Raw genomic sequence first — 12734 nt, 5'->3', positions numbered from 1 at the left:
GACAGTGACCCAAGCCGGGAATCAAACCCGGGTCCTTGGTGCTGTGAGACAGCAGTGCTAACCACTGTGCCACCGTGCTGCCCTTGATGGCAAATTGAATTTGCTGTGGAATTGTTAAAATTGTTAAAAGCTTAGAAGATCCCATGTATTCGATGGAATTCTTTGGGAGAGGAATTTTCACTTCTAGATTTATATGAATTCAAATGACAATGTTTTCAGTAATAAAACTTATCATGCAGAGATACGGTATTATATTTATTTATGCACAGATTTTGTGTATAATGGATGAAAGAAAAAGTATCTTTCGAATGCATGTATTTCTAAGTATCATATTTTGCTTGTGTTTTAGATACTTACTATCAGAATAAGCCAATTCAGATGCAAAAACAGATTTATCATTTCTTCAGCCTCACGTAATGTCCACATACCTCTCTCAAGTTTATGCTTTATGCTTCATAGCAGCAATTCTGGATTCTAAAATAACACAATATACTTACACAACATGATAGAATCCCCACAGTACAGGAGGAGGCCATTCATCCCAGTGCGTCTGCACCGACAACAATCCCACCCTACCCCGTAACCTCACATCTTTACTCTGCTAATCCCCCCAAAACTAGGGCCAAGTTACCATGGCCAATCTACCTAACCAGCACATCTTTGGACTGTGGGAGGAATTGGGAGTACCCGGAGGAAACACATGCAGACACGAGGAGAATGTGCAAACTCCACACAGACAGTGACCCAAGCCGTGCTAACCACTGATATTTAAAATTGACTAATCATGTTTCTTTCTTTAATATTATAATTATCATTATGATGAAGTAATGGTAAAATGTAGCCTTCTCCGATTCCTTAAAGGCAAGGGGTGGGATCCTGAGCCCCACATTCCCCATGCGTACGATCGTCGGAAGGGGCTCAAAATGATTGAAAACCGAAAATCGCAAATCTCGCTGGCAAAATCGCGATTTCCGATTTTCCCCACCCCTCACTGGCAATGTCATCAGGTTCCCATAATCGGGCAAGAACCCGATCTTAATAGATTTCAATAAATTTGCATATAATGATATAATTCCCTTGCCAAATGATCGCCCTCACTAACTTTTCATATTTCAGCCAATGTGACATCACATCAGCGAATCTCTCGACAGGTTTACCCGAACATAAACCTGTCAAGCGCATCCCTCCGGGGGTCATGATGGTAAGTATAGCCGCCTGAGCTAGAGGGACATGGCCAGGTATGGGATGGCGGGGAGTGTGGGGGAGTCTGGGGGAGCAGGCACTGAAGGGGGGATGCAAATTCAGGCAATGGTGATGCAGTGGGGGAAGGGGCTGGTTGGGGATGGGAATGCCAGCGATGATGGGGGTGGGTGCAATGGGTTTGCTAGCAATGATCGTGTGTGTGTGTGTGTGGGGGGATGGTGTCAGCTTTATGTTCGGATCAGGACGACCTTTAAAGATGGCGCCCCGATCTCAGTGGAGCCTGTTGTCAGTTCTAAGAGTTGAGGCGGCATGGTGGCACGGTAGCACAGTGGTTAGCACTGCTGCCTCACAGCTCCAGGGACCTGGGTTCGATTCCCGGCTCAGGTCACTGTCTGTGTGGAGTTTGCACATTCTCCTCGTGTCTGCGTGGGTTTCCTCTGGGTGCTCCGGTTTCCTCCCACAGTCCAAAGATGTGCGGGTTAGGTTGATTGGCCGTGATAAAATTGCCCCTTAGTTTCCTGAGATGCGTAGGTTAGAAGGATTAGTGGATAAAATATGTAGGGATATGGGGGTAGGGCCTGGGTGGGATTGTGGTCGGTGCAGACTCGATGGGCCGAATGGCCTCTTTCTGCACTTTCTGATCTATGATCTATGTCTGCGTGGGTTTCCTCTGGGTGCTCCGGTTTCTTCCCACAGAGCTAAGATGTGCAGGTTAGGTTGATTGGCCATGCTAAATTACTCCTTAATGTCAGGGGGATTCGGAGGGTAAATACATGGGGTTATGAGGATAGGACAGGACCTGGGTGGGATTGTTGTCGGTGCAGGCTCGATGGACCAAATGGCCTCCTTCTGCACTGTAGATTCTGTGATTCGAAGAGTCCCCACTTCACCAGAGTAATGACATAAGCCACACCCACTCTTTTTTTCAGACTAAGAGGTTCAAAATCTGAAGCGAAAACTGGTCAGTGGAGTTGGAAAACTTCACCCAAGTTTTCTCGGCAGAACTGACACTTTGCCAAGTTCTGGTAAGATCATCACCCTCCCCCCCCCCCCCCCCCCCACCCCCCACCCCCGCCTTGCCAACTAATGTCCAATTACTTTGTGGCATAAAGTTTCCTGAATTAAGATGAAGTAACAACAATAAACAAACAGACATAGCAACAAATTATTTAGAAAGGGAATTGTAAATCTACTTCACTTGATGCACGTATTTGATGCTCTCATAGTTAGAACAAACACATGTGGAAAGGCGACATTCTTGTAGTATTATCGCTCAGCTATTAATCCAGAAACTCAGCTAATGTTCTGTGGAGCCGGGTTCAAATCCCGCCACGGCAGCTGGTGGAACTTGAATTCAATAAAAAAAATCTGGAATTAAGAATCTACTGATGACCATGAAACCATTGTCGATTGTCGGAAAAACCCATCTGCCTCACTAATGTCCTTTAGGGAAGGAAACCTGTTGTCCTTACCTGGTCTGGCCTACATGTGACTCCAGAGCTGCAGCAATGTGGTTGACTCTCAACTGCCCTCAGGCAACTAGGGATGGGCAATAAATGCTGGCCAACCAGCGACGCCCATGTCCCACTGATCAATAAAAAAAACTTGGAAATATATTATGTTGGAGCTTTGGTGAAGTAGGAATATTAACATTTCTGGGGCTGCTCAATAAACATGAACAATGTTCATAAAGTCTTACACACTGATGTACATTTTATATAGGTTTTTTATGGAGGAGTCATAACTGACTTGAAAATAAAAGTAATTGCATTCACATTCATAGGACTTTGCTTCTCTATAAATCTGGATGACAGATATTCTTATGGTTCAACAAACCTAAGCTTGTATAAATATTTGGAAATATTTAACTGTGTAGCGGCACTTAGAAACATTGAAACCACATGTGCTCAATTTTAAAAAAAATAATATCGAAACTACAGAAACGTTAAGAAAAATGTAAAGTTCTCAAAACCATCTGTTCAGGATGAGTAGTGTTAAGATCTGGATAAGCCCGTTACCAGTTACAAATAAATCCAAATACCTTGTTTTAACCAACAGAACTATGCCACAAGATTTTACCATTTTTTAAAGAAAACACACTTGGTTGCATATAAAAGACTTAAACAAAACAAGCAGTATTAACTTAACAATTTGATTTATAACTATATATGTTATGTACTCAGGTCTAGAATCATAGAAACCCTACAGTGCTGAAGGAGGCTATTCGGCCCATCGAGTCTGCATCCCCAGGCCCTACACTGTAACCCCACTTATTGGCCCTGCTAATCCCTCTAACCTACGCATCCCGGGACACTAAGGGGCAATTGAGCATGGCCAATCAACCTAACCCGCGCATCTTTGGACTGTGGGAGGAAACCCACGCAGACACAGGGAGAATGTGCAAACTCCACACAGACAGTGACCCAAGCCGGGAATTGAACCCAGGTCCCTGGAGCTGTGAGGCAGCAGTGTTAACCATTGTGCCACTGTGCCGCCCCACTACTTCCCACTTCTGAGAATTCTCTTACATGACACCTCAATATTAATGTTATTTACTTCTGTAGGGACCATACTTAAATATGAAACAGTCCTCTGGAGAATGTCCCTCAGCACCAGCTAGTCTCAGAGGTAAAACTTTCATTTGCCATCTCTTGACTGTGAAGGCCTTGTTCTAGTTACTTTTCAAGACTTCCACTAGTTATTTCCTTTTGCAATAAGACATTGTGAGACCCATTGTCGATTTCCCCACTAGGTTAACTAGGCACTCACAAAATTTGAACTGAGATTAAGCCTCACCTGCCCTCCTCATGGTCAGGGTAAATGTTTTACCTTACTTACAGTGCAGGTGTGTATAATTGTCATTTATTTTGACTAAATTCTCTCAATGAGCTGCAAACCACACAAGGTCCAAATTGCACCTGAAGAGCTCTTTCTGCCAACACCCAGATAAATTGAACCAGAGAGCCTTCCTAAATTCCACTCCATGATGACGTAGTCTGTCTGGGCTATCCTCAAACTGACCTTTAATTTAGTTATCCCTTATTTACAAGTTATTTTTTAAAAATCTAAAGTAAATGGATTTTACAACCATTCAAAATTTACCAAATGCTTTTAAACCATTTTGGCTCTAAGTCCCAAACGAAAATCACCTCGATGGACTACCGCTTTGCAAGTAATGAAGACATCACATCTCCAGTTCTCCAGCTAAGTTAGCCCACTTGCTGTTTTGTGATCTTCACCTTTCTAGCCGCTAACTGCTTAAAGCAACATGGCCCCAACCTTTTGAGTTTAATAGACCCCAAGCAACATTAATTGTATTGATCCCATCTTCTACAATTAAACTTTAATTCCTTAAAATTAAATATTGCACGCAAAGACAGATAGTTGAAACATGAACCGTGATCTAAGTTTATGCAACTGTAGAATAAGGAAGCTGTATGCAAAATTCCTTTGTTACGTGTTTAAGGTTTTTTCAGTGACTAACTTCACAAGTGCCCAGTGCTGCTGTAAAGCGGGTTAATATCTTTACGAAAACTGAGTCAAAGGCTGAAGGTTGCAGAAAGAAAATCACTGAAGCAGCGAGCATGGGCGTGTTCCTATGATTTAAATAACTCTGGTCATGGTAGCTTCTTTCTCCCCCATCCCGTGTTATTTGTACATATGTCTTAAATCCTGATACTTAGTCTCCCTAGGCTAGCTTTAGCCATTAACTTATAAATACATACAATATAATTAATTGCTGCTGCTAATACCAAAACCTATCTAAATGGTTTCCAACAGAAAATACTGGATTTTGTTTTAATCCTTTCATGTGATGTGAGCATTGTTTTTGATTTGATTTGATTTATTATTGTCACATGTATTAGTATACAGTGAAAAGTATTGTTTCTTGCATGCCGTACATAGCGAAGGAAAGGAGAGGGTGCAGAATGTACTGTTGCAGTCATAGCTAGGGTGTGGAGAAAGATTAACTTAAGACCATTCAAAAGACTGATGGCAGCAGGGAAGAAGCTATTCTTGAGTCAGTTGGTACCTGACCTCAGGCATTTGTATCTCCTTCCCTACGGAAGACTTTGGAAGGGAATATATCTGGGGTGCGTGGTTGGTAATATTTCCCTGAATTATGTGGCCAATTGAGGATTTTAAAAAATGCCATCCTTAAAGTTACAAAGCCAATGTTCAGAGAGGACCGGGTAAACCCAAATCCATTCCTTGCTTGCTCCAAAAACCAAATTCAAATTCCAAATGAATCCAATTCATGGTCCCCAGAGGAGTAACCACAAGATCCAAGCTGACAAGAAAAGGCATTGCACCCCATCTTGGGCTTCATCTGACACTAGATCTTAGCCTGAGGATTTGCAGCCTTCATCTTGACGTTGGCCTATGCATACATACCTCAGGCCAGAACTAGAGCAGTAAAAGCTGTATTCTTTTCCTCCCTGAATTATGATCACAAACTAATTGTACCTCCTCCCTCCAATTGCACTTCAACCCGGAGCTGGGATTGAGAATGGATAAGGCATAAGGTGGCATGGTGACACAGTGGTTAGCACTGCTCCTTCACTGCGCCAGTGACCCGGGTTTAATTCTGGCCTTGGGCCACTGTCTGTGTGGAGTTTGCACATTCTCCCCGTGTCTGCATGGGTTTCCTCCGGGTGCTCTGGTTTCCTCCCACAGTCCAAAGCTGTGCGGGTTAGGTTGATTGGCCAAGCTCTATTTTGTCTTTTAAAAAGCATTTAGATAGTTACATGGGTGAGATGGGTATAGAGGGATGTAGGCCAAATGCGGGCAATTGGGACTAGCTTAGGGGTTTAAAAAAGGGCGGCTTGGACAAGCTGGGTCGAAGGGCCTGTTTCCATGCTGTAAACTTCTATGACTCTATAAATTGCCCCTTGATGCCAGGTATATTAGCAGGGTAAATACATGAGGTTATGGGAATAGGACCTGGGTGGGATTGTGGTCTGTGCAGACTCGATGGGCCAAATGGTCTCCTGCACTGCACCACACTGTAATGATTCTATAAGAGACATTTTGCTAATAAATGAGTGGCAGAGAGGAAATGCACACTGGTTGTATACCCTGATCAGGCGAGGAGATGGCAACGATGCGTGGAAAAGTTATTTGAAACTGTACTTTGAAAGTAGCATCTTCCACTGAAAGTGCCCTTCCTATGTACGGGAGTTTCCTTCATTAGGCATTAAGATACGATTATGAAATAAATACGTTTAAAAAGTTTGTATTTTTTTTGTCGACATGGTAATAGGCGTTTTGGGGGATGTTTATGGTGTTAAAACATCCCGGAATAGTGAAAATTTCTTTCTATCTCCGGGCAGGCAATACAAGTACACCCAACCCTCAGTGTAATGCACCCTGCTGCCAGTGTGTGGCAGAGAATGTGGGTTATTTTTAACCTTTGTCATTTAAACCAAATGATCAGCTTGCCCCGGGGCTCCAGGAAGAGGTGGTCCTAAAATTGCAGTGAAATTGCCCGGCCGCTGCTGCAGCCACACACACACACTGTCTGCTCCTGACACATCCCAGGCTGGTCTCCCCACTGCCTCAACTTGTCTCGGTTTCCTGTTTCCGGTGCTTCCTTTAAGACGCTGCAGCCCTTTCTAGAGTCTTGGCGAATTATTTAAAAGTTGCAGATCATCTAGCCTCTCCAGAAGAAGGCAACTTTTTGTCCTCCCCACCCTTCCAGCTACAGAATGACAGCGGGTAAGAAGCTTCCCTCCCTTTGTGCAACCTTGCTTTGTTGGGAGGAATTGTGCTGAGCCATCCTTTTGTGTCACTTGGATTTGTAATTGCAGTTCCTGTGTGTGTAAAGATGTCTGTGTTGCTGCCAGTCTCTGTTCCCCCCGCAGTTGCTGACTTGCTCACTCAGATTCCCCCCTCCCCTTGAATGAATGGGCGTTTTCGCTGTTAACCGGAGTTCGTGCAGAGCCCAGTTGATGCTGAGTCAGATTTAAGGCCTGCAGGCAGTTCAGGGGATTCACTAGCTCTCCCTTTTGTACGGAATTCTCAAAGCCCCCTGTTGCTTCTTTCAAGCTGCATCGCTTGCCTTTCGCATCGGACGATGTTGTTAACTTGAAAGAATGAGAACTCACAACGAGTTTGACAAGGAAAGAGGTGGAAGCACCTTCCCCACCCCCACGATCTCTCCCTTCAGAAATTGCCACTTTGCAACATTTTGTCTCGCCAGTATCTGTGTGCCTTACCAATGGTGTTGGATACCGGTGGCAAACTCCTCTTGGGATCACTGTGAAATGCAAGGGAGGGGGGAAGCACTCTCTTCAGAGGTAACTATGACTCTCTTAACGGGCTCTGGTTACAGTAGCTCTGTGAATCTTTGCATGAGATCTGTAACACAGTGGGTCATGCATTCCCCCCCCCCCCCCCGCCCCCCAGGAGCATCATCACTCTGGGCATCGAGTGGTCGTGGCCAATGCGACTGGTTGAGAAGTGAATAGTGGGGGTAACTACGGGAGGAATTTTCCTGTCCCACCCGCCACAGGAGTCGTAGCAGGCAGGACAGGACCATGCAAAGGTCCTTTGACCTCGGGTGGGGTTTTCCAGTCTCGGGGCAGCACAGTGGTTAGCACTGCTGCCTCACAGCGCCAGGGACCCGGGTTTGATTCCCGGCTTGGGTCACGGTCTTTGTGGGGTTTGCATGTTCTCCCCATGTCTGTGTGGGTTTCCTCCGGGTGCGCCAGTTTCATCCCACAGTCCAAAGATGTGCGGGTTAGCTTGATTGGCCATGTTAAATTGTCCCTAAGTGTCAGGGGGACTAGCTAGGGTAAATGCATGGGGTTATGGGGGTAGGGCCTGGGTGGGATTGTGGTCGGTGCAGATTTGATGGGCCGAATGGCCTCCTTCTGCACTATAGAATTCTATGATTCTATACATCTGCCTGATGCGTCCAGACGATAGCTTTGTATTGCTAAGCTGGAGGTTGTGTTAAAGTTTCCTCCGACCTTTCATTGGGTCGGTGTTGAGGACATTGTTATGTAGATGTGGTGGCCTAAACCACAGTGAGTCATTCCTAACCAGGGGTCCCATGGGGATAATGTTCACTATGTACTGGCTTGGATGTGGTGACTTGGAATATGACTGGCCGAGAATTGCCAAAACACAAATCCCAGGCCTTCCAACCCTTTCAAAAGAAAATGGAACGGGGATACCCAGAAAGTGAAGAACATTTAACCTCGGAAGGATGTTTGGATCTGCTATCAGGCTGTGGGAGATGAGATCTCGACCAGTTCGTGAGGTCAGTCAATGACCATCTAACCAGTGCTGGTATGTGAGATGGGGCCCTTCTGATTCCTAGAGATTGCCCAGCTGGTGACGAGGACAAGGAGAAGGTTCGAGGGAACCTAGAGACTTATCTTAATATGACAACCGTTTGTCTGACACATAGGGATGGGTAACCATACAACTGCACATTTCAGTAACATTCTTCAATGCTGTGGTGCATAGCTTGCTCTTTCCCGCAGGCACATGGGGGCTGGCACTAATGGCCCAATCTATGGAGGTTGGCCAAGCAGGGGCCGTGGCTGGTCCTGAACCCGTTGAGGGTGGACCACGCTTTCCTTGGAAGGTTGAAACCAGGTAGCTGTTGGGTTGGGTTTGAAACCAGGTACTTGCTTGTCATGTCCAATGATTCCCTTCATTTGTCCAGGTGGAATTTGTGTTGAAGTCCTGTGTAAGAGGAATTTTCAAAATCAGACTTTACCTTGGGTGGGCTGAATCGATCAGCATGGAGTGGCAAGTAGGGGAGGCACTGTGAACTTTTTCTATCATTTTGTGTGTTGTTGCAAGTCGGTGGATAGGTGGAGAAGTGATGTTTGCCGGGGGAGTGGTGTTTAGTGTAGTGTTCCAGTAATGATATACGTGTGTGTGTGTGTGCATGCGTGCATGTGTTGCACGTGTGTGTGTACCCAGATCAATTATGTGGGATGACTCTCCTTGCATCTTCTTCTCATACAGCTGTATTTTCCAGATTTGTTCTTTTCTTTAAAAAAAAGGCACATGAAGTGGAACAAATATCACCCCTCTGCTTGTTCACAAAGTAATTTCCATGTCTTTCTATTATGCTGCTCTCTACATAAACTGGGCAATGTTCCCCATAAATTTTCATTGTGTAGCCAGCACTTTGACACTTCAATTTATTTGCTAGTGGTAGTTATAATGGAATAAGGTCGACACATGACCTTCCAGACTGCTATATGGTCATGTATGCTCGGGAATTAATAGAAGCATTAGTATATTTGATAATTCATAGTAGGTATACGTAGTTGCGTGAGCTTTGGATAAATTACAAACAATACCTTCTCAAAACTTAAAATATTCCTTGCATAACCATCGTGGTAACTAGTTTAGATGGATACCATTTCTAAATTATAGTTAACACTGACTTAAAAGGTATCTCTCAAGTGTCTCAACAAGTCACACAATGACTTTTAAGGGGTGTCTTGACAAATACATGAATAGGATGGGAATAGAGGGATATGGTCCCCGGAAAGGAGAGGGGTTTTAGTTCAGTTGGGCAGCATGGTCGGTGCAGACTTGGAGGGCCTGTGCTGTAATTTTCTTTGTTCTTTGCTCTTTGAATACTGTGTTTTTTAAAGTGAAGGAGCTGCTCCATATTTCCATAGTCTGAGTTAGTTTCATTAGGTCACTTATTACCTTAATATTACTCCGTATCCTGCAGTGGAGTTACTGCAGGCCCTGAGCTTCAGGTAATGTTTGCTGTCATTTGATTCTGATTTATTTGCTTCGTCAGATGTCAGCATTCAATTTCTTATTAATTTTTAGGGTGATGTCCAATTAAATCCGACGTATCTCTCATCCACCCCCTCCTTTCCCTGCCGAAGATCAATTCCAAAATATGGGAGGAAAGTTGGGAATGCTGCAAAGTTTAAGTTTATTTATTAGTGCCACAAGTAAGCTTACATTAACACTGCAATGAAGTTACTGTGAAAATCCCCTAGTCACCACACTCTGGTGCCTGTTTGGGTACACTGAGGGAGAGTTGGGGCCAGTGCACTAACCAGCACATTGTTTTGGACTGTGGGAGGAAACCAGAGCACCCAGAGGAAACCCACCCAGACACGGGGAGAACGTGCAGACTCCGCACGGACAGTGACCCAAATCGAGAATTGAACCTGGGTCCCTGGCGCCGTGAGGCAGCCGTGCTAACCATTGTGCCATTCCCTGTATATTTTTTCACACATCACCTGTCCATAGCAACCAACTGCAGTCACATAGACAAGCAAAGGTATTTATTCTCTTATCTTGTGTGCAAACAGGTGAATTTGTTTCATCAGGGACAAAGCACTAGAACTGTTAGTGATGCACAAGCCAGTTTTGCAAGATAGCGCTCCTGGATGGACCTGCTGGATAAGATTATGGCCCCAGATAAGGCTATAGATCTGATTCCACAACCTTCTGCTCCTATCTAGAAAGGTTGCAGGCTTCACAAAATTGTCGTGATTACTTTTTGATCGTGCACATGTGTATTTACTTGGAATTCCAAAACGGGTTGCTAATTTAAAAAAAATTAATTCTTGGGGCATGGGTATCGCCGGCTGGCCAGCATTTATTGTCCATCCCTAGTTGCCCTTGTTTAGAGAGCAATTGAGAGTCAACCACATTGCTGTGGCTCTGGAGTCACATGTAGGCCGGACCAGGTAAGGACGGCAGATTTCCTTCCCTAAAGGACATTAGTGAACCAGATAGGTTTTTCTGACAATGGTTTCATGGTCTTCAGTAGATTCCTAATTCCAGATATTTTTTATTAATTAAGCCTAAAGTTTTCTGATTATAAGGTTTTTTTTTTAATTTACTGTTTCCTAAAAGAAACCTGACGCCATTCTTTTTTAAAAACTAAATGAGTGCTCAAAGTAAAATTGGGTAATCAGATAGCTGAATTCTGCTGAAGTTGGGTATTATGGAGGAACTAAATTAGGTGCAAGCTAATCGATTAATAAGGTACAAATAAGCTCACCCAGGATAGGGTTTTGTTTGACAAAAACAAACAGTAAAAGTTTTGATACTGTTAGAAAATCCTGCACGATCCACTGATCTTATCTAAACTTCCCCAGTATGCATTCATGGTGGGCGTGGGTCACTACAAGATGTTTAAAATTGCAAACAATTACCCAAACATGGTTTAAACATTCTAATTCCTGCTCGAGGGAAGCTCCAAGTCACTGCTTGTGCTGTCTTCACATTGTTTTCATAATTCTAGCCAGCGGCGATTAGATTAAGTGAGAGAATATAACCAGTGCTTCTTAACTTGAGCAAGAACGTAATGCGATTGTCTGCAATTCAACTTGGCTGCCGTTTTTGGTTGTTGTCACAGGTCTTTGTCCAGAAAAGGTGGCAGCTTTCACCAAAAAATTCCAGGCTGAGCCACGTTATAATCTTGCCCAGAACGTGGCAACCAGTGGTGATCTTCTACAAACCTACCTTCAGAGACAAGTCGTTCAAGAAACATCGCATGTATTCAAGCATGTCATTCCTGCAGAAGGAAAGCCAGTTACAAACCAGAAACATACAGGTAATTATCATCCAATGAACTATTCTGAAATGGAAAAACACAGTGACACTAACATTTGGTTGTGAATATATACTAATCCCATCCCTACCCCCCTAAAAAATGTGCAATTCCTGTTTAGTTAGTGGATCTATGAGCCAATTAGCATCATTGTTTTTTGCTCTACACATGCGCAACATTTCTGAGGTACAATGACGAGGCTTTTAATCGTATGTTTATAAAAACAGTGAAGACAAAGGGCGGGATTTTACACCCTCACTCGTCCCGAAATTGTAAAATCCCACCCAAGGTCAATGGACCTTTCTACGGCTCGTCCCTTGCCCACTCCGAATCCTGTAGTGGGGCGATAAAATTCCCGGCCATAGATTTTTGTAGAATGCTACTAGGTACAAGAGGTTACATTTATGAAGAGTTGAGAAAGTGCAGCACTTTTTCATTGCAATTGATGAGGAGAATGTTGAAGTTCTTCAAAATTAGAAGGACTTGTGTTGTGGCAGATAGAGGAAGATTATCGTATGAGGAACTTTTTGAGGACTCTGGGTTTGTACTCGTTGGAGTTCAGAAGGATGAGGGGGGGATCTTATTGAAACTTAAAGGATGCTGCAAGGCCTGGATAGAGTGGACGTGGAGAGGATGTTTCCACTAGTAGGAAAAACTAGAACCAGAGGGCACAACCTCAGGCAAGAGAGACGATCCTTTAAAACAGATGAGGAGAAATTTCTTCAGCCAGAGAGTGGTGAATCTGTGGAACTCTTTGCCGCAGAAGGCTGTGGAGGCCAGGTCGTTGAGTGTCTTTAAGACAGAGATAGATAGGTTCTTGATTAATAAGGGGATCAGGGGTTATGGTGAAAAGGCAGGAGAATGGGGATGAGAAAAATATCAGCCATGATTGAATGGTGGAGCAGACTCAATGGGCCGAGTGGCCTAATTCTGCTCCTATGTCTTATGGTCTTATTATTTATATTGGCCAACA

At 44.1% G+C, this 12734-nt stretch overlaps 1 protein-coding gene across 1 annotated transcript in view; it reads left to right on the top strand.

Moving 5' to 3' along the window:
* Window positions 1–6650: 6650 nt before the first annotated feature.
* Window positions 6651–12734, top strand: part of blmh (bleomycin hydrolase) — a 105231-nt gene continuing 99147 nt past the window's right edge. Inside the window, exons 1-2 of the mRNA XM_078224905.1 lie at window positions 6651–6921; window positions 11567–11764. Of these exons, the coding sequence (XP_078081031.1) occupies window positions 6912–6921; window positions 11567–11764 (208 nt within the window). The 5' untranslated portion in view covers window positions 6651–6911. The remainder of the gene's footprint in view (window positions 6922–11566; window positions 11765–12734) is intronic.

The sequence above is a fragment of the Mustelus asterias genome, chromosome 12, assembly GCF_964213995.1.
Source record: "Mustelus asterias chromosome 12, sMusAst1.hap1.1, whole genome shotgun sequence".
Lineage (NCBI taxonomy): Eukaryota > Metazoa > Chordata > Chondrichthyes > Carcharhiniformes > Triakidae > Mustelus > Mustelus asterias.
This window is presented reverse-complemented; position numbering and strand designations above follow the sequence as displayed.